Source organism: Boleophthalmus pectinirostris, unplaced genomic scaffold (genome assembly GCF_026225935.1).
Source record: "Boleophthalmus pectinirostris isolate CB_2022bp ecotype Guang Dong unplaced genomic scaffold, ASM2622593v1 HiC_scaffold_3, whole genome shotgun sequence".
Classification (NCBI taxonomy): Eukaryota; Metazoa; Chordata; class Actinopteri; order Gobiiformes; family Gobiidae; genus Boleophthalmus; species Boleophthalmus pectinirostris.
The window spans coordinates 24,359,734-24,381,981 of record NW_026571299.1 but is presented as its reverse complement, the minus strand read 5'-3'; the positions used below and the strand labels follow the sequence as shown (position 1 = coordinate 24,381,981).

At 40.3% G+C, this 22,248-nt stretch overlaps 1 protein-coding gene across 1 annotated transcript in view; it reads left to right on the top strand.

The window, feature by feature from the left end:
- LOC110171260 (low-density lipoprotein receptor-related protein 1-like) overlaps positions 1-22,248 on the top strand; it is a 363,394-nt gene that overhangs the window by 185,281 nt on the left and 155,865 nt on the right. The window contains exons 14-20 of the mRNA XM_055160387.1: positions 29-218; positions 1,910-2,035; positions 7,791-7,931; positions 10,106-10,231; positions 11,429-11,545; positions 13,136-13,216; positions 21,861-22,028. Coding sequence (XP_055016362.1) covers positions 29-218; positions 1,910-2,035; positions 7,791-7,931; positions 10,106-10,231; positions 11,429-11,545; positions 13,136-13,216; positions 21,861-22,028 — 949 coding nt within the window. The remainder of the gene's footprint in view (positions 1-28; positions 219-1,909; positions 2,036-7,790; positions 7,932-10,105; positions 10,232-11,428; positions 11,546-13,135; positions 13,217-21,860; positions 22,029-22,248) is intronic.

Below are 22,248 nucleotides of genomic sequence, written 5' to 3'. Positions count from 1 at the left end.
AGTTTTGTCTGTCGTGTTCTTCTTGCAGACTGTGTACGAGGGTCAGGAGCTGAACCACGCCTTCGGCCTGTGTCACTATAAACACTTTTTATTTTGGAATGAGTATCGTAGCGGCAGCATCTTCAAACTGGACACCACCACGGGCACCGCCACCCTGCTGCGCAATGAGAGACCACCCATCTTTGAGATCCGGATGTACGATGCCCAGCAACAACAAGGTGCTCCACTCTGTCCCTGCACAAAGCAACAGAAGCACAGATATGAGTCATGCACTGGGTTGGGTTGGGTGTTGGGTTAATGGGCCATCTCACTCAGAGTAGTGTTGAACCCACGCAGGAACCATTCTGCACAAGCGGGCTTAGGTGACAGGTCTAACTCACGCTCAATGGACTTAACTAACAGCACATCCTCCAGACTGTAAAAATCTAGATGTGTTAGTTTCAGTGTAGGTAGGGATGTGCAAAAATATTGAAATATAATAATATAATCATATTGTTTAATGTGATGATACAGTATCGATATCGTGGGCTGCTGTATCCATAAAGATAAACCTGATGAGCCGGCCAAACAGAACAAAAAGGTGCGACACCGGGCCAACCCCGTACAGGGCCGTAGAAGCCGGTGCCAGCACCTGTAACTAAAGACAAAAACCCAAAAAACCTAAACCCAAACGAAAAGTGAAAACGGGACAGCCGGTCCGACCGGGTCAAAACAAAAGGCTAATGGCTAACAAAAGCTACATGGCAGCCCACCCTGCACCTGGCTGACAGGGGTGAGGCCACCCTCAGGGCACACAGAGTCTGGAGCTCGCAAGGTGAGTGGGGCTAGGCGGAGCAGGGCGCACAGAACAGAGGAGCGGAGCAGTGAGAGAGCACGCCACGGACAGACAGACGTTTTTATTGGCTCCACAAAGGCACGCAACAATAAACCATAAAAAAGTTACACAAAAAAAAGACACCAATTCACAACAATTACAAAACTTACTACAAAAAGGAAACAAAAACAACTGATGGCCCAAATCAGTGTGCCCGCGCGTAACAAATATATAACACTGAATCGTGTCAAATCGAAAGTTCACTGTATCGAGATATATATCGTATCGTGGCCTGTGTATCAAGGTGTGTATCGTATGGCCAACTTCTGAATGATATAAAGTGAACTTTTTAACTATATTATTTATCTCACACACACAATGTTTATACTACACTGCCAAAGCAATATCTAGGTAAGTGAAAGTGACTTAAATTAAGAACACTTTACTTTATGTGAGTCGATTAAACTTGACAGTAAAATTACCTACCAGTGGAGTAAGTGTGTTTCTCTTAATTAAAGCAATATTCGATTTTGTTTCTTATTTTCTGGGCAAAGAGTTGTTGTTTCTCTTATCTTAAGTGCAGCAAGATGTATTTTCATATTTTAAGGACAAAAAGTTTTTGGCAGATCATTTTACTTGTCAAGTCAAATTTACTCAAATCATGATAAAACGTTCTTAATTCAAGTCATCTTAACTTGGCTAGATTTTATTTTTTGTAGTGTAGGGAAATGTCTTGCGTAAGGAGACATCAGCAGAACTTAATCTGAGCAAGAATCGATCATCTGATTTTTGTGTTGTTAGATGAGTCCTCGAACCACTGAGCCTCTGTAACTCGAGGACGTGACTTAAATGAGTAGCTTGTAAACATTTTCACTCAAAAATAAAACTTCCAGCTGATGGAATTTAGTTTCCTTCTGCACTGGTTTATCCCTAGAAGTCTCCTAGTTTAAATTCGGGTCTGGACAGTATTTCTTTTCCACTGTTCAGCAGCAGATAGGTTTATACACACATAATGGACGATTGACTCCTCTGTACATGTTACTGCTGAATAGCTCCACGTATGAATCACTCTGTGACTGTGTGTTTCTGTGTTAGGGTCAAACGCGTGTCGAGTGAACAATGGCGGCTGCAGTAGCTTATGTCTGGCCACACCTGAGGGGAGGAGCTGCGCCTGTGCAGAAGACCAGGTCCTGGACCCCACCGACAACACCAGCTGCAGAGGTACTGTTTTATCTGTTTTATCCATGTTTTTGTCACTTTTCACCACAAAACGTCTGTATCACACCTTTCATTTCCATTCACATTTTGTAGACCCCAGTCCAATAAATCCAATAAACTACATATTGAAGAAAAACAGCTCCTAGTCTCAACCACTGCTGGGCAAGTTACTTTAAAACTGTAATGTGTTATTTATGACTTATTACTGTCATTTCAAAGTAATTTGTTACATTACAATATTACTGCATTTAAAATGTAAGACATTGCATGACTATTGCAGCACTTTTAAGTGACTCTCACCAAAATAACTGCGAAGATGCAGAATTTTTGCGCCGTATATGGACTGAACCAGAACTAAACCAGAACTGAACCAGAGCTGAACCCGGACAGAACCAGGACTAAACCAGGACTGGACCAGGACTAAACCAGGACTAAACCAGAACTGAACCAGGAGGACTGAACCAGGACTAAACCCGGTCTAAACCAGAACTGACCCAGGTCTAAACCAGGTCTAAACAAGGACTAAACCAGAACTAAACCAAAACTGAACCAGAGCTGAACCCGGACTGAACCAGGACTAAACCAGGACCAAACCAGGACTAAACCAGAACTGAACCAGGACTAAACCAGGACCAAACCAGGACTAAACCGGAACTGAACCAGGACTCAACCCGGTCTAAACCAGAACTGACCCAGGTCTAAACCAGGTCTAAACAAGGACTAAACCAGGACTAAACCAGGACTAAACCAGGAATAAACCAGGACCAAACCAGGACTAATCTTGGACTAGAACTACACGGCGTCTTTGGCGTTTCATCACTGCTGATATCGAGGTGATTTTAGCAAATTTGTATGAAGAAAAACAGGTTTAAAAAAGCATTGTGACGCGCATTACTGACATTTGTACCAAGTAAAATATTACAGTTTTTTTCCCCTGTAATGCTGTAACATTACTGCTTTACAGCAAAAAGTAACGCATTACAGTAATTCATCACTTTTATAACACATTACTCCCAACACTGGTCCCAACTGTGTCTAGTTTTGCACATTTTAAGTTGCGTAGGCTAATCCACTGTTCTTTTAAAGTAGACCAAAACAAGTCCTCTCTCTCATTGGCGTCACACCCAGCGCATGCCTGACTTTTACCATCAGACCTCCTCCAGCTGAGAATCCTCTATTAACTTTCACCTTGAACTCTGCCCTCTGCTGTTTACTCTAAGGAGGGACCAGCTGTAACGAGCATCAGAGATAATAAGACCCTAACCGACTTCAAAAAGAACACACATCTTCACTCATATTCTTTCACCAGAACCACTCTATTCATCTTACAACTTGTTTCTCAATTTCACAGTAGCTGGGTGATTAAAATTCTCACCTCATAACAAAAATGTCCCTGGTTCTTATCCCAGACTTGGTGTGCATATGCATGTTCTTCCAGCGCTTGAATGATTTCAGTTCTTTACACCTGTTTTCTAGCCTAATTCATTGCAGTCTTAGAATTCGTTCGCTTGACGGTATGCAGGTTTTTTTTTTTGTATTTACCGTATTTTCCGCATCATAGGGCGCGCTCTTAAGCCTCCAAGCCCATCAAAAACGACTGCTTTTCCCAAATCCTGTAGGAAGAAGGGCAATAACGTCTTACCCCTTGATGAAATTCACCAAACATTCTCTTTATTCCGGCTTTAAATCCTCGATCTCGAAAATTGTTGACAACACAGAATATAGGGCTCTTCGCTGATTGGTTGGTGCTCGAACTTGCACTTCTGGGGTTTTTGCGAACTGTCTAGTGCAGGGGTGTCCAAACTTTTTTACATATCTAAACACAGACGAAGCAGAGGGCCGATCGAGGACCATAGACTGGTGCTCAGTACAGGGAATAATTGAAATATGTGCATGTTTAACATGTTAGCATGAGCCATCAGTCTTCATTCAAAAAATCCTTAAACTACACACAAAATATTAAATATTAGCTTTATCAAGGTAGATTTTCAAAAACTTGCAGCAAAAAATTATGTTTTAATTGATGCAAGAAAATTTGGGCCAATTCACCTGGAAGCCTGAGGGCCAAGAAAAATGTGTCTGAGGGCCGCATTTGACCCCCGCGCCATAGTTTGGACCTGCCTGGTCTAGTGTATTCTGATTCCTGACCTAGTTGCTGGAGAGAAATGAAATTGAGTGGAGGGACCAGGTGGCGCCAGCCTGGCTACCTGTTTTCCTCAATAACCCACAACATGCACAATAGAATCTTCCAGCTGAAAGCGGCAAGGCAAGTTTGTTTGTATAGCACAATTCGTACACAAAGTAATTCAAAGTGCTTTACAGAATAAGAAATACATTAAAATCACAATAAAAACAAATCAAAACATAAATAATCATAAAGATAAAAATTTTAAAAAAGAGACATAAATTAGAGAGAAGATAAATTAGAGAGAAGAGTGCGGAATGAAAACCTTTCAGTCATATGCACAGCGAAACAGAACTGTTTTGAGCCTGGATTTAAACAGCGTCAAAGTAGAGGCCTGTCTCACATCTTCAGGAAAACTGTTCCAGGTTTTAGCTGTGTGAACCTGAAACGCTGTGCCCTGACCAAGACCTGCTTTTGACGAGGCGCCCCTGTGGTATTGAAGCATGGGTCAAATGCAGAGGACACATTTCCGTTCCTGGGCAATAAAGTCTACTTGAACCTAAACAGCGGGGATTTGTCAGCACAACTTGATATTCAGTCCCTTTTCCACCATCTCCATTATTGCACCAAACTGGCAAGATATTTTTATGTGAAAAGCTTGTCACACATTTTCTCTTTTTCAAGGGGAAAAGCCAAAACATCGACACATATTTAGACATCACATCAGAAGAATTTGCGGGCTTTAAAAATGTTACAAACAAATAGATCTCATTTTCACATCGTGTAGTTTGTAATGATTCCAGGTTGTGGGTGCAAAATACTGAAACACTACTTTACCAGCTTCTGAAAACAATAAGTAGACTAATCTTAAAGCTCTCACTAAAGCAAAAACAAAAGTGGACAGTGGTTATTATCAACGAGACGGCCTACATACTTCCTGACTCCTCCCACTTTCCAAACACATCCCGGTTTGGCCCTGTCTTCGAGTCATTTAGGTTTAATTCCTTTAGTCCATATTCAGTCCCAAGTTTGTCCGGAAGTGTGAGACCATTTTAAATAAAGTCTAGATCTGCTACAGTGGCCTCCCCCTGTGTCCTCTGTCCTCTGTCCTCTGTCCTCTGCCCTCTGCCCTCCCTTCTCCTCTGCCGTGTTCATTTCTCCGGCTCAGCTCTGTTGCACTGTGTTGTTGTTAATTCTCGGGCTCTCGGTGAAGATGACTCAGGGCGGTGACTGTGACTCCTGGAACATTTTAAACCCATTCTGTCACGTCTTCTCTGCCAGACCTACTTCAGTTTGTCCAGGCGGGAAGACTACATCTTACACATTTTGTTTTTGTTTTTAGCAAGACAAAAATACAGTCAAGTATGTATGCTCAGAACCACTTTACTCATTCATTCACCAGCCATATATTCTTTTTTTTAATTATTACACAAAATTGACTCCTGTGAGCTTTTATTATGTTAGAATGTTGTTACCTCCTCAAAAACAAACCTGGAGTTGTGTTTTATTTCACTCACACAGGTCTGAGTAACCCTTTATTATTAGTCTGTTTACAGCTCCAAAGCTTTAAATGTTCAGTTCTACCTTGTCATGTCACGAAGCTGTAGATTTCAAGCAACCTTTTACGTTTGTTTAGTAGAGATTGACATTTCTAGTGAAGGTGTATGGAGTTTAAAAACACAGTGGAGCACTTCCCGTGATAGCGCAAGGTGGAACAGAGTGTTTTCTGTTTCAGAGAAGAACTAAATCTGCAGGGTTTGTGTCTTAAACGTGTGTGAGTGAAACAAAACACAACTCCAGGTCTGTTTGTGATGAGGAAACAACATTAGAGCATACTCTAGATCAGAAAATAGCTTAACATGGGCCCTTTAAATATTCTAGATCTTCAAGATACGAGACTGGGTCCACGAGAACGAGACAAGAAGAGATTTTAACATAATTTCTTCTATATAAATTTAATGATTCAGATTCCCCACAATTTCTTTTTTATTAATTTTATTTCATATTTTTGTTTCCATTCTAGTACCGTGTTTTTCAGACTATAAAGCACACTGGATTATAAGGCGCAATATCAATAATAGGGCTGGGTATCATTAAGAAGTTGCCGATACGATAAATACACAATACACGATACACAGGCCACGATACGATACATATCTCGATACAGTACACTTTCGAATTAGGGTTAGGGTCGATTTCAAATCGATTCGATATGGTTAATTAAAAAAGAAAAGCTAAATCATGACTCTGATACTAAAAGTGTTTGTTAAACTACTTCTTGCGGAAAGTTCATCTGAAAAATGCCCATTTTAATCATCAAAACAGTGAAAATGTCAAATGTGTTGCATAAAAAAAGATTCCTTCCTTCCCAGGTCTAAACCAGGTCTAAACAAGGACTAAACCAGGACTAAACCAGAAATGAACCAGGACTAAGCCAGGTCTAAACCAGGACTAAACCTGGGCTAGAACTACACGGGCACATCTCTGGCGTTTCCCCGCTGCTGATATTTCGGTGATTTTAGCAAATTTGTATGAAGAAAAACCCACCACTTCAATCCAGGTTAAAAAAGCATTGTGATGCGTGTTACTGACATTTGTACTGAGTAAAATATTACTATTTTTTTTCCCTCTAATGCCATAACATTACTGTGTTACAGCAAAAAGCAATGTATTACAGTAATTCATTACTTCTATAACACGTTACTCCCAACAGTGGTCCCAACTGTGTTTAGTTTTGCACATTTTAAGCGCTGTAACAAAATAATTAGTGAAAATATACCCCAAAATACTCTTGGTGATATATCGATACAGCAGTCTACGATATTGATACTGTATCATCACATTAAACAATACAATATATCGATATGTCAATATTTTTGCACAGCCCTAATCAATAATGTCTCTCGTCTATTTTCATACATAAGGGGCACCAGGTTATAAGGAGCATTAAGTGAAACAAAACAGTCAGATGAGTCAAACTTTATTCAACTCATTCACAAAAACTCTCAACATTGTTCAGCTGTAACACATAAAATACAAAACAGTACACTCAGTTCATTTCCTCTTCCACAAATCTATCAGATTCTTCATCTTCCGTGTCTGACTTTAACAGTTGGGTGATTTCGGCATCGAGCCCGGATTCCTTTTGTCATTATCCAAGTTGGTTTCATCGCTGTTGCTTAGCTGTTCGGTGATGATTCCAGTCTTCGTGAACCCTCGGGAAGACAGTTGAGGCTGATCCCTTAGCCTGGGCATCCACAATACCTGGGCCTCCCCGCTGTAATGCTCCAACAATCCATCAAGCAGTGTGTCATACTAAAGCATTTTGACAGATTTTTGAGCGCTGTGTTACGCATAAAATCAGTTCAAGGTCAGTAAGCACAATCAGAATGAATGCATAAAATTAAGACGGTTTTTGAGAAAATTAAAGGATTTTAAGTGCATCTTGTAGTTCGAAAAATAAGCTACTGCTTTTTGGAACTGTAAGACAACCCAGTAACCATTTTTTGTCCAATCTCACAAGATAATTTTTCTCCTGTGTGCACTATCTTGTGGCAATTTTGTCTCTTGAGATCTTGCAGCATGAGATCTTGTACCATCTTTAGTAAACAGTAATGTGATTTGTGTCCCCAGCCAACCCGTCGTACATCCCCCCTCCTCAGTGCCAGCCCGGGGAGTTCGCCTGCAAGAACAACCGCTGTATCCAGGAGCGATGGAAGTGCGATGGGGACAATGACTGTCTGGACAACAGCGACGAGGCCCCCGAGCTCTGCCGTGAGTTTTATCCATGATTATTTATTTACACAATATCAATGGTGGAACGTAACCAAGTGAAAGTCGTGAAGGACTGTATTTGCAGGTATCTGTACTTTACTTAAAGATGCACTATGTGACGTTTTGGTTGTGGGTCTGTCATCTTCTTGTTTCTGTGGAGATGTCATTGTTCTGCCTGGAATGTTCCACAGTGTGACATTAAACAGTTCTACCTTACATTTATTCAGTTACAGGTGTTTTTATAGTTTAAAAATACGTAGAAAAAAAGGAATTCTGACTGTGAGCGCGGTCGTCTCTCCACAGATCTGACCTGTAACTTGGTCTGGTTTGGTCTTCATGAAGATAGAAAGGATTTAATGCCATACTGTGAAACATTCTGGACAAAGCAATATCATCTCCATGGAGAAAAGTGTTTGATGGGCCCGCCACGGGAAAAGTGACACGATGCATTTTTAAGTAGATTTTTTGAATTGAAAAGTTAAAGTATTTTTTAATATAGTTTGAGAGCTTCTGAAAAGGCTGAGGGAGGGTTATTTTTTTTAATTTTTCATAGTTTCAAGGTGCATTGTGCAACTTTTCTGGTGGAGGGTTCGTCAAATGCTTTTCTCCATGGAGTTGTTATTGCTTGGTCTGGAATGCTTCACAGTGTGGCATTAAACCTTTCTATCTTCATGGAGACCAAACCAGACCAAGTTACAGGTCAGATCTGTGGAGAGGCAACCCTGCTCACAGTCAGAATGTCTGTTTGTATTTTTGAGCTATAAAACCACCTGTAATTCAATAAATATGAGGTTGATCTGTTTAATGTCGTATTATGGAACAATGACATCTCCGTAGAAACAAGTAGGCGATGGATCCCGAACAAAAAAGTTACACAGTGCACCTTTAAGCAAAAAAAAGATAATAATAAAAACAGCTGGAAAAAACAATTCACTTTAAGTTTCAATAGATCTCCGAATCTATGTGAAATACTTTTACTTTTACTGGGGGTGGGACTTGATTAAAACAAATAATCTAATTCATTACAGGCTTTGTAATTAATAACAATATTTTACTTGCTCATTTTCTTCCTGAAGCCCGTCATTTGTTCAAGTTTGTAGTCTCTTGTTTGTACTTGGACCAGAACTGCTCCCGCCAACAGCTCCAGCAGTTTCTGTTACATGTTTTCATTTAAATGGTCTCGTAGGGTTGAGCTGCTTCTGTGATCTGCAAATTCTTTTCTGCACAGTTTGCAATAAACGACGCCTTTGTCAATACTTTTTTTGAATAGAAATGTACAGTCCAGCAGCTTTCATGCTCCATTGTTGTTGTAGTCGGAACTGTGCGCTTCAGTATAATTGGCGTCAACATGGTGCTGTGACAAACGTTCCGTGTTGTTTGCCATGCAAATTGCGATAAAATGTGTTCATATTTTGAATGCGTTATTTTATTTGTAATGAATTAATTGTAATTATCGTATTAATGTCCCACCCCTACTTTTTACGCTTTAAGTGCATTTTTGAAAAAGGTAATACTTTTTTACTTCAGTAGATCGTTCATGTGATACTTTTACCTGAGTATTTTTTTTGCTCTAGTATCAGCAACAAAATATTCCACTTGTAGCACTATTTTGCAAAGTTAATTCACCTTCCACCTTCTAACACTTTTCCTTTGTGGTCTACTGTTGTTGCAGACTGAGCAATTACTACTAGAAGTTTTCCTATAGTATATTATAATAATACATGTGTTTTATATGGCGCTTGTTACTATAATTGTTACTCAAAGACGCTTCACAATACTGTAACACAAAACAAGAGAAGAGAAAAGGTGACCTGAGACATATTAAGAGTATAGTTGTAATACTAGATCTGCATTATCAACCTTACTGAACACAGAAATAAAAGCTCCACATTTTCCCAAACACCAGATTTGTATTACCACTACAATAAGTGTAACATGGAAAATTCTAAATATACTATTCTATTCATTTTTACATTTTTATGTATTTATGTATGATATTTTTATTATTCTATTCTAGTCTATTACAAAAAAAAGACACTAACGTTGCACATTTGTGGCATAGTAAAAATTCTCGTAAAAACTGTTCTTTTTTGGTTCTTGTTATTATTGCCCTCTAAATGTCCTCTATTCCCTCTCTTCTCTCCTCTTCCTCTCTTCTCTCTCTCATGTCTCAGACCAGCACACCTGCCCCACAGACAGGTTCAAGTGTCAGAATAACAGGTGCATCCCTCTGCGCTGGCTCTGTGACGGAGACAATGACTGTGGCAACGACGAAGACGAGTCCAACACCACCTGCTCCGGTACGCTCTGCCTTTATGCTGCCTGTTCACCAGCTGGGGGCGCTATAGCCTGTCACACATCTTGAGGGGGACGGGATGGACTTGAGATGGGACAAGAACCATACATTGAAAAGTCTTCTTAGCGCAGATGTCAGAGCCACAGACTGTAGTCATTAAAGGACCCATATTACGACATTTTCTGATCCATGTTTACCTTATTTTTCAGACTGTAAGTCTCTCTGGAGTATAAGTCGCACTAGTTAAAAAAAGCATAATGAAAAAGAAAAAAACGTATATAAGTTACACCAGACTATTAGTCACACTTTTTGGGTGAAATTTATTTCTTAAAATCAGAGTCAGTCTTCTCAGTCGTCTTTATAAGTTTGTTTAAATGTTAAATTGATTCAGTGGTGCAGAAGTAATGGTGCGATCGACTGACATGATACAGACAGAACAGAGGCTCTTTCTGCAGGAGACATGTGCAGTAGAGTGAAGTGACAGTGGTACAGGAGGAACAGGAGCAGCAGATACTCACACACAAGACTAGAGCCTCTAAACGTTTCACTGTGAATATTTTAATATATAAGTCACAGGAAACACCCAAACCATGAAAAAAGCACCACTTATAGTCCAAAAAATATGATAAATGTTGTTTTCTTATCAAAACATACCCTTAGCTGTGTTTTGTTTCATTCACACACATTCTTCTCTCAAACATTAAACACATTTGAATATTTGGATTACCAGTCTCTACCGCTAAAGCTAAAAGGTAATAAAATGTAAAATATAGACAAACTATTAATAAAGGGTTACTCAAGCATGTATGAAAAAAAAACAAAAAAACATAAGTCCGGTTATGTTTTTGAGGAGATAATGACATTATAACATGGTTCAAAGCTCACAAGAGTCAATAGTTGTTTAATATGGGTGCTTTAGGCAGTGATCTGAACCTTCTTAGGGACAGGAACGATGATGGATGACTTGAAACAGGCCGGGACATGGCCTGACTCCAGGGAGGTATTAAAGATGTCTGTGAAGATGGGAGTGCTTAACCCACAAGGCTCATAGTTTTATTAGTTAGGGCATCTGGTATAAATCAATGCATATATAAGCTATCTTAGTTTATGTGGTAAATCCAGTACAGAAGATGATTACACATAAATAATATCACGAATTTGAAATGATTATTATTCCTTCATGAGATCTTTGCACTTCCAGCTCGTACTTGTCCTCCAAACCAGTACTCGTGTGCCAGTGGGCGCTGTATCCCCATCTCCTGGACCTGTGACCTGGACGATGACTGTGGAGACCGATCGGACGAGCCGGCCTCTTGTGGTGGGTTACATCTTTTTCTCAAAACTTTACTTTATAAGCAAATATTTGATACAGTATTAGTTCAACACTTTGTTATGTATTGCCTTTTAAAATGACCAGTACCTTCTAAATTGTATTACATTTCTGTTTTTTCCTTACTTTAAACCAGAGTCCTGCACAGGGTACGGGCAAATAGTTGCTGAAACGGGCAGGTTTTAACGTTCTATAATTTTATGGGCAGGTATGTGGGTAGTAATTACACACGGGTAGGTAAGGACTAAATCAGGACTAAACCAGGATTACATCAGGACTAATCTTGGACTCAAGAGAGAGGGAGAACCTCAAGCCTGTGGAGCAGGGTGTCAGCAAAGCATTTACCTCCATTGGGCGCAGAGTTCTGCACCAGTGCTTTCACCAGCGGTCACCCGACATTCTACATGGGCGCACCTCATTGCCCATCCCGACCGTGAGTCCTGGTTCAGTTCTGGTTTAGTCCTCCTGGTTCAGTCCTAGGTTAGTCCTAGGTTAGTCCTGGTTTAGTCCTGGTTCAGTCCATGGCGTGTGCGGTGCAAAAGTCCAGCATCTTGATCAGTGTTTCTTCTGCTCAGTAAATAAAGCCTGTGAAGTGATGATATATTTTTGACAGTCGACTCGCGTCTGTGAATTCGTATTCGTACTGAAGGAAGTGTAACCGTTTCATTTCATTTTGTGATTGTAATTCTTGAAGTCGTAACTTTTCAATTCTTTATCCTGATAGATGCTTCAGTTAGAATGCTTTTAATCTGTGTGTGATTTATCACGGGCACGGGTGGGTAACGAGAGGAATATTAACTGTTCTGGGCGGGTGTGGTTTTAACTTTGATATAATCACGGGTTAACGGGCGGGTGCGGTGCTGTACTGCTTGAGTGCGGGTCTCCAGAAATGGACCTGTGCAGGACTCACCATTGCCGGTAAACTTAAATTGTGCATTATGTAACTTTTCAAGGTTCGTCACCAGCTTGTCTCCATAGAGATGCTTTTGCTTGGTCTAGAACATCCCACAGTGTGTCATTAAACCCATCCATCTTACATTCATTAAATTATAGGTGAGTGGTCGCCACTCCACAGATCAGGCCTGTAATGTGATCTATTTATGTCACCAGCCTGCCTTCATGGAAATAAGTTTAATGTCACACTGTCATACTTCATGGAGACAAGCAGGTGGTTGACCTCCACCAAAAAGTTATATAGTCCACATGAGTGACTTGCCTTCTTGTAGTATGTTTGTATTTGACTGTGTACATTTATACTGTTATACTATTTATATTACTATACTTTTAAATACTCTTTCATTGTTCAGTTCATTTATTTCACTTGAGTAATTATTATAAGCCTACAAATATGTATGAGAGTGTACTGAAGCTTTAGTTGAAACCACATACATTTTTTTCAATGTTTTTAACAAATCTTTAACTCTTTTTTTTTTCATATTAATGAATTAAATTTTATTTTGTATAGCCCAAAATGAAACGGAGGTCATCATACTGAGATTCAAATCCTCTGACAATAAAAGCTTGATTTTCCAGTGCAAATCTTCTGAAAATATGTAACATTTTGAGTTGTGATTTCAGCGTACCCCACCTGCTTCCCCCTGACCCAGTTCACCTGTAACAATGGCCGCTGCATCAACATCAACTGGAGGTGTGACAATGGTCAGTGCTCGTGTGTTTTACTGCAGTATTTTTCCTGTGTTCAGTTTAAAGTGGAACTAAACACTAAATCTGCTTTCTTCACTACTAAACTGTGTACATGGTGTTTTAATAGCATTATCATCTCTTCTTAGTGCTTCTTTTTTGGGCAATTTTAACGCAAACAAGGTCAAAAACTCAAACAAACAAACAAAACAAAAGACTGTTCTTTATACCTCCAAATACCACCCTCCTCCTCCTTATATTCCTCTTTAGTCCTCCAGGTTCTGCCCAGTTTAGCAGCTCCATTTGAAAAGTGTTTGTGGGCAGAGTTTAGGTGTTTAGTCCCGCTTCAAACCCCCCTCCTCTCCTCTTCCTCCTCTTCTTCCTCTTCTCTTTTTCGTCACGCTGTGGAGGTTACCATCTGCTACACATTTGGCTTCAGATGATCTTGATGACGCTCAGTACTCAGGTGGAGGGCCTGACTTAAACAGCAGCTCTGGGGGACTTCATCTGTAAAAATCATACCAAAAAAGTCAAGTTTTCCTGACCAGTACTGCTAAATAAACAAGACTTCACTTACATGGGCGCATACAGAATGGAGCAGTGCATCTATAGGCTCTTCACGGTGACTGGAAGACACTTGGAAACATGCGGATAACGACTTACGGTGTAGTTCCCGACGCTGGGCATGTGTGAAAACTCTGGGTTCAGCAGCAGAGTCTTCACAACCTGCCAAAGCTTTCCAGTCACATCTTCAATGTCACTTACAGGCAGCTGGTCTTAACTGTTGATCTGCTGAACATAACGGAACACTACAATGACATCTTTTAATATTAAGTTAGAGAAATTATACTACACAAATGAACAGGCAATTTAGAAAAGGAAAAAAGAAAGAAAACAAAGACATCTAGATGAAAAAAATGGGCCTTTTCTCTTACTACCACAAACAGAACCTGCCAGAAGTTGTCATTCATCCATCCATTTTCTTCCGCTTATCCTGGGCTGGGTCGCGGGGACATGAGTCTAAGCAGAAAATCCCAGACTTCCTTCACTGGACACTTCCTCCATCTCCTTCAGGGGGACCTCAAGGCATTCCCAGGCCAGCCGAGAGACATAGTCCTGTCATTGTGTCCTGGGTCTTCCCCGGGGCCTCCTTTTGGTGGGACATGCCCGGAACACCTCCTGCCCAGGAGGCATCTGGAACAGATGCATGAGCCACCTCAACTGCTCCTCTTGACGTGGAGGAGCAGTGGCTCTACTCTGAGCTCGTCCCGTGTGACTGAGCTCCTCACCCTATCTCTAAGGGCGTGCCCAGCCACCCTGCAGAGGAAACTCATTTTGGCCGCTTGTATCCACGACCTCGTCCTTACAGAAAGCTCATGACTCATCCGCATGTTTCCAAACGTCTTTCGGTTTTGTGACGTAAGTGTGAATAGAGCCCACTGGTGTCAAATATTGCCAACATTTTCAAAATTGGACCAATGCCGATATCAGAAATTCCACTATAAGACAAAAATATGGAATTAGTTTTGAGTGAGCAGCAGTGTCTCAGCCTTGTGTGGTGTATCACATGAAGGGTTTGTGTTCAAGGTGAGAATTTACATATTTATCAGTCTCATTGCCAAGGTTAAAGTGGTGCGGCATGAAGACATAAACAGCTCTTTTAATAGACTTCAGAGTGGATCATGTATAGAGGACATGAGAAAAGCTGGATTCTCTTCAACAACCTTGGTCTTACAATAAAATATAGTTAGATGCTAATTGAGACAAAACAAAACACGATTTCCTTTTATAGATTAATACAGGACGCAAATAAAACTGAACGACTGAGCTTGCCAGAGTTTTTCACCACTCTCAGAGACCAGAGCGGACTTTTGCCTTTGATGGTAACGCTAGAAACACTTAGCATGCAAACCCGCACTTCCTGATTTATGGACAATAAAACACTTTATAATTGGATGCAGACAGCACACAGTGGACTTAATCCGACCTCTAGAGCTTATTCTTTTTGTCAGTACCTGCTCCTATTACAGTATGTCTTCCCTCCATCTGAGTATTGGACCACAGTATATCAAATATTGGACACCAGAATGTATGGACAACAAATGTGATCATGCTGGGGGGTTCCACATGCATGTCTATGGTAGAATGTTCAGCAGTTATCATGGTGAAACAATGCATACATTAGCAAACACAGAGGTGAAAAATTGCAATTAAGTAAAAGTATCATTACTTTTCTTAATTCCCACTCAAGTAAAAGTAAAAATAACCATCTAAAAATCTACTTGAGTAAAAGTAAAAAAAATAATAATTTGAGTAAAAGCTTTACTATACTTTCAGTTATTTGATGTAAAAAAGGATGAATCATAAATCTAATCCAGCACAAGTTCTTTTAATCAACTTTTAGGTCAGGGTTTCTTAACCTTTTCAATCTTGGGGCCCGGCTTTTTCTGAACCAAGTAACCTGGGGCCCTATCTCATATTAAGTGCATTATATAGACGCATCAAGAATTTCGGACTTCCGGTCATTGCGCAATCCACACTGGGAAGGATTTTCCGAAAAAGTGAGCATCAAACCACCATGTTTGTTTTCCCAGTGGGATGCGTTTATTGACAAAGTTGATCTTTTCTAGTCTTTGGAACCATATCGCTTTTGTTTCTGGTTCTGATATTGTCATATTTTAGTTTTGGGATTCACAAAGAACAAGAACAAGAACAAGGGAGAACAAGAACAGAAGAACAAGGGAGGGATCCCGAGGGATCGGGATTTTGCTTTGTTGTTGCTCCACATACAAAATGTTCACTGCAAACTCAGGATGATTTAGGCAGTCAAAGGTTTCCTTTTTTGTCCTTCCTGTGGATTAATCCTGCCCATCGCCTTCATTTTTCACTATTTTTCAATTCCGTTGGGAAGGGAAACAGTTTGAACAGAGGATTGCAGTCACACACATCTGATTCCCTTTTGCATTTATGGAGTTCGCAAACAAATTTCTTGAGCCGTTTTCCGTTGTTAGGATCCAACAACCACACAATTAACGATGTACGAATCCCAGAACTAAAATATGACAATATCAGAACCAGAAACAAAAGTGATGTGGTTCAAAAGACCAGAAAAGATCGGCTTTGTCAATAGATGCATCCCACTGGGAAAACAAAAATGCCGGTTTGATGATCACTTTTTTGGAAAATCCTTCCCAGTATGCATTGCACAATGACCGGAAGTCTGAGATTCTTGATGCGTCTATTGTACTGATTATGGGGCCCCCAAGGAGGTGGTCGTGGCCCTACTTTGGATCCCGACCATATGGTTAAGAATCACTGTTTTAGGTGATACAGACAAACTTTGTTCAGTGCAAACTTAGTACATTTTAAAGACAAGTGAGCTTACTAACACTTACCAACACTGAGCTCCTTTTTTTTTATAGAACTGTATAGAACTTAGAACTTTAACCGCATAACACATTTAACAAATTCTGAATTATATGGTCCAACTCACAACACTATAATAAAAAAGAAAGAAAATTAAACCAAAATCAAAGTATGCAAAACGAAAATGTGGCACATATTGCACACTGACTGCTATATAAAAAATGAAAGAACGCATGACGACCTCGATTTGTGGCTCTGTGGCACCAGCATCATCCACGACAGACTGACAGTTCTGGACAATAACTGTACATTCTATAGTGCAATTTTGTGCAATTTTCTTTCATTTCCGGCATATTGGGTTTGTTTGTTTTGTTTTTCTTCGCATTTCATTTTTTTCCCTGTCAATCTGATTTCACTCAGTAACGAGGGTGGGTTCCAGTGTAATGAAGTAAAACACATGGGTCAAAATGTCCTTGAGTAAAAGTAAAATACCTATTTCAGCTACTTAAAATATGTCATATTACTCATAAAAACTACTCAGTTACAGTAACCTGAGTAAATGTAATTTGTTACTTTCCACCCTTGGTTTAAAAAATTTTACTGTAATGTTATTTGACAAACTGTACAAATCAGCTCACATGTTGTAGTTTAAAAAAGCTCAGATTGAAGTCTGACTTGAGTAACAGAGCTTCAGACAGAGCAGTGCCTCCAGGTAGCTTCACCCCCCAGAGAATGTTGATGACATATGCTACAAAGTGTTTTAGTAAGCGTTTTTCTATCACTGACAGTTGGAAACCTCTGCTGTATCTTGCGTGCCTGTCTTTTGCTCATTTCCCTGTTGTGTTGTTGTTTTGTGTATGTTTTGTTTAGCTGTAGCCTGCATTTGTGTATTTGTGTGTCTGTGTCATTGTCCCACTCTTGTCCTGTTCTTTCCGTTGGTTTTGTGTTTTGCAGAAAAGGATTGTGCAGACGGCTCTGATGAGTTACATTGTCCAAACGTAACACCCGGTCAGTGCATAGATCCACATGCACCACCACGGCTGCCATGCTAGCTTTAGCTTTAGCCTTAACCTAGCATTGGCCTTAGCTTTAGCCCTAGCATCTGCAGCCAGCATCTCTTGCAGCTCCATGTGGTATATACAGTACAAGTAACGCCAACTTAACTATTTGACTATGATTGGTTAACTCACCTGTCACTCACTCAGAGCGTGACACAGGCTGACCAGTAGGAGGAGTGGGTGGGGAATACAGTCTGTGCTGGAGCAGAGAGCTACAGAAAAAAATGGACATAAAACATGGATCTATAATAAAAGCTCTGTCCCAACTCGAGGCGACTAGTGGCCGCTCCAGGTACTGCAGTTCCCGGGAGTTTGGGCCCAGAAAGAATTCTCCCATAGAGCGCAAAGCATTTTGTGGCGAATTCAAACTCCCGTGTTCGGCTGACTACGGAAGCCAGGAGGGCTCATAACAAACACAAACGCCACAAAAAATACAAACGCGACAACACACCAAAAAAAGCCACAATGGAAGTGACCGCGGGACTCTATTTTCCGATGGACCAAGTGATGTTTGGACTTGTATTCTGGTCACAAAACAATAAATTAAACATTTCCTTTACTTTTCACATTCTGGTTCTTCTTCAACTTTTCCCATTCACTTCCCACTTGATCCTTTAACACTTTGCTTGGTCCATCAGAAAATAGAGGCCCGCCGTCACTTCCGTTGTGGCTTTTGGTGTGTTGCCGTGTTTGTATTTGTTGGGGTGTTTGCGCTTGTTATGAGCACTCCAGGCTTCCGTAGCTGACAGGGCATCCAGCTTTCACAAAGGTCGGATTCTGTAGGATTCTTTTCTATTTTCTCAACAAGAGAAAATTATTTTTGGGCCAATGTGTCAATGAGCCCAGGCCACTGAAAACAACACAATACCATCTTTGATTCACCTTCAGATTTTATCGTTCTGTGACATAAATGGACAAAGCTAGACTGTTAGCTGCTGTGTTCCAAATAGGAAGTGAGTATGGACGCAAAGTAGTTCCTTTGAGGTGTGACCTTAAAATGTTTTTACTCCATAGATCCTGGTATTGTTTTTTATTTTGTTATTCTGTCCCAGGACCAAGATTTGAACATTCATATCAGACCAATCAGGAAACGGTTACATGGTTCACACTATTTACATATTGTCACATAGTACCTCCAAAGGTCCACTTTGTACCCAGAGACTGTGTAAAAAAAAGTGGACAAAGCCAGTGTGACATCGCCTGTAGCGTTTAGAGCCACTCAAATGAAGCTCACGATACTCACAGTTACAGGGGCGAATCTGGAGCCACGCTCTGTGTTATGAATAGGATTTTTTTTGCCGGACAAATTAGAGAGAAAAAATAAAACAAGATCAAGTAGAGCAGGTTAATATGAACATTTTAAGACCACAATATCGAGGCTCACTGCAGCAGTTACAGAGAGAGGAATGGCAAAATTCCAATGTAAGTCAATGGGAGCCAGAGTCAGAAGGAGCCGGAAGAGCCACATGTAAACTTCCTATTTGGACCGCACTGGCTAGCATGTTAACTATGTCCATTTATATATATAGTCTTTGTTTGTACCACTAAAAGGGGGCAGTACGGATTGCTTTATGCAGCGGAAACACTCCGCACTGTAGCACCCGTACCAACCTGTAGAGGCTGTTGGTTGCTAAACGTCTGCCCCCTACAAAACCAATGGTACAAGCGGGAAGGGGTGTGTTCCTTCAGCACCCTCACTCCTGATTGGCTCTTTGATTGTGTACCTGGATTTCCAAATATGGTCCTTTTTATAAAAATCTGTATAATTAACACAGTCATTAAAAGTGTTTATTTTCAAGATTTAATTTCATATCAAGTCTGATTCAAATGTAGTGTCTCTTTGGATGATAAACGTCTCTGCTTATGTACAGCCCCAGCATTAGCCTTCACTTCTCTTCGCCAAAGACGAACTACTATGCTGAGTAAAGCATTCTAAATGAGTACATTATACGGGCGTAATGCTGATAAACGCAGACACAGAAGTGAGAACATAATCAGATTAAATGTTAAAGATGATATGGTGCCAGCAGAACATACTCATTGTAAATTAGCCTTAATAATATTGGGGTTAATGGTTAAAAGTGTCCATTACTTTTGATCAGTGTTAAGTGTTGTTGCTGCTGCTGCCAATGCTCAATGTATCAGCGCTGGTACATTCTCGTGGTGCATGGAGGATCTATGCAGTTTCTGTCATTATTCAACTGTCTTCTCTCTCACACAAGCCATTCATGATTTCTATGTTAATGTGTTTATTTTAGAAACTATTGTACCTTAAATACTTTCTTTTCTTTGAGGAGCCTGGTGTTTCAGAGAATATATTTACATGCACTTGGTTATCCCGGTCATGCTTTTTATTATGCTTATAAAATTACATTGTATCTCAAACAAAAATAGTAAAAGGTGCAAAAAGAAAAGGTGGAGAGTCTAACACCTGCTTCTGACCTGACCTGTAACTTGGCCTGGTCCTGTCCCCAGCTTGTCTCACTGAATATTGATAATTTTAATGCTATAGTGTGGAACAGCACAGGCAAAGTAATCTACATCTCTATGGAGACAAGCTTGTGGCTAACTCTCTACCACAAAAGTTACACAGTGCACCTTTAAGGCCCCATCCACACTAGTACGTATTTGAGTTGTTTTCGCTGTGGATACATTGTTCGTCCACACTAATCCGATTGAAAATGGCTCCAGAGACGGAACGATCTGGTGCCTCCAGCTCCCACAAATTCATCTGAGAACAGATATGATCCGGCACTGTGTGGACGCCTGAAAACACAGATACGCTAATGTAGGTCTATGCGCCGTGAAGTAATTCACCACCAAAATGCTAAGAGGCTAGAATATATGTCCATTCATATATACAGTCTGTGTGTACGACCTGCAGACATATAATCTCTGAAAAGTTTCACATGAACCATCACCACAGAACAGACTCAACATCAGCAGAACATCCCTCTGTCACAGAAAGAACACTCATATTCCACTGAGTCATGTCTTTTAGTCCAACAGAAGCTGAACCGCATCAGCGCACAATAGCGAGCTGTTTTTTGAGTGCTTAGTTTATGCAAATTAGTCATGCGGTTTTAAGTGTCGTTTCTGTAAAACATAAACAAATATGCTCAAAGCTGTGTGGATAGAGAAGGCTTGCGGACACAGAAACGACGTGTCTGGACGCAGATCGTTTCAGATACGAGGATACGGTGATTTGTTTCAGTGTAAACATAGTCTTAGTTTGCTCTAAACAAATAGGTTACCTTCATGTTGTAGAATTAGACCCAACATTGGACCTTTAAAAGACAACTGTCAAAACCTTAACATTACACCCTCTCTTCCTACAACACGTGATATTCATTTAAATTTTGATGATTAATAAACAAGAACCAGGATTTCATAATGTCATCAATTCAGATGATGGGCAAGGGTCTATGTAGCTTTGGGAGATTTGCTGTTTTTGAAAGAACTATCCAAATATCTAAATAAAAATCCATAAATGTTGAGCCTTCTCAATATTTATTAGGGATCGATTCCACAAACTTGTGGTTTGAATCTCATCCTTTTAACTGACAACAATGACTTATTTGGAATTGAATGATGGCACTTTTTGAAGCTATTATAAACATAAATTTTGTTTATTTATACAGATGTTGAATTTTGTGCCGGTTCCTGTTTCATGTGGATAGGCCCAATAATTACAGAGATATCATAAACCAGGTCAACAAATCTGCAATCTGACAATTAAACAGTGAATTCTACCACAGAATTCTGACCTGTCCTCTAGCTCTATGTTAAACTATAGAAGGATGATCAGACTACGTCACTTTGCACTCTAATGCGCATGTCTCCTACAGAAAGAGCCTCTGCCCTGTTTGTATCATATCAGTGTCTTGTAGAATTTCAGCAGATTTCAGACTTTGCCGGGGGCGGGGCTAGTTGTATTTATCAATTATGAGTGGATCTCTGGCTACTAAAGTTTGAGATATTTCTTCTCGTCATTTACACACTCACCTGCATTTAACACATACAGGTTATTATGACATATCCGCCTTACTAATGTTCATTTAGAATCATAACTTATTTTATCACGCGGCAATAAACTATTTTAGCATCCGCTGTGTTGATGAACAAATAATCCGTCTATAGGGATTCTAGAAAATGGTGATACCAAATCAGGATACCCAGGTGCATGTAAACTCTTCTATAAGTCTGGTCCATGTTTTCTTACAGTTTCTCTTTTCCAGATAATGACTGTGGAGATAACAGCGATGAGGCAGGCTGCAGTCACTCGTGCTCCAGCGCTCAGTTCAAGTGTAACAGCGGACGATGTATCCCAGACTACTGGACCTGTGACGGGGACAACGACTGTGGAGACTACAGCGATGAGACGCACGCCAACTGCACCACTCAAAGTACGGGAGACTATCTATATTACATTTTACAAGAGAATGATAGATAGAGATCGATAGAGGGATAGATTGATAGATAGAGAGAGAGACAGATTACTACTGGACCTGAGATTGAGTCAGCAACTGTGGAGACTACAGCAATGAGAGGCACACCAGCTGCACTACACAGAAGCTGTTTTCAGGTCGGCCAGAACAGTGCGGTGCCGGTTCCCACACCACTTAC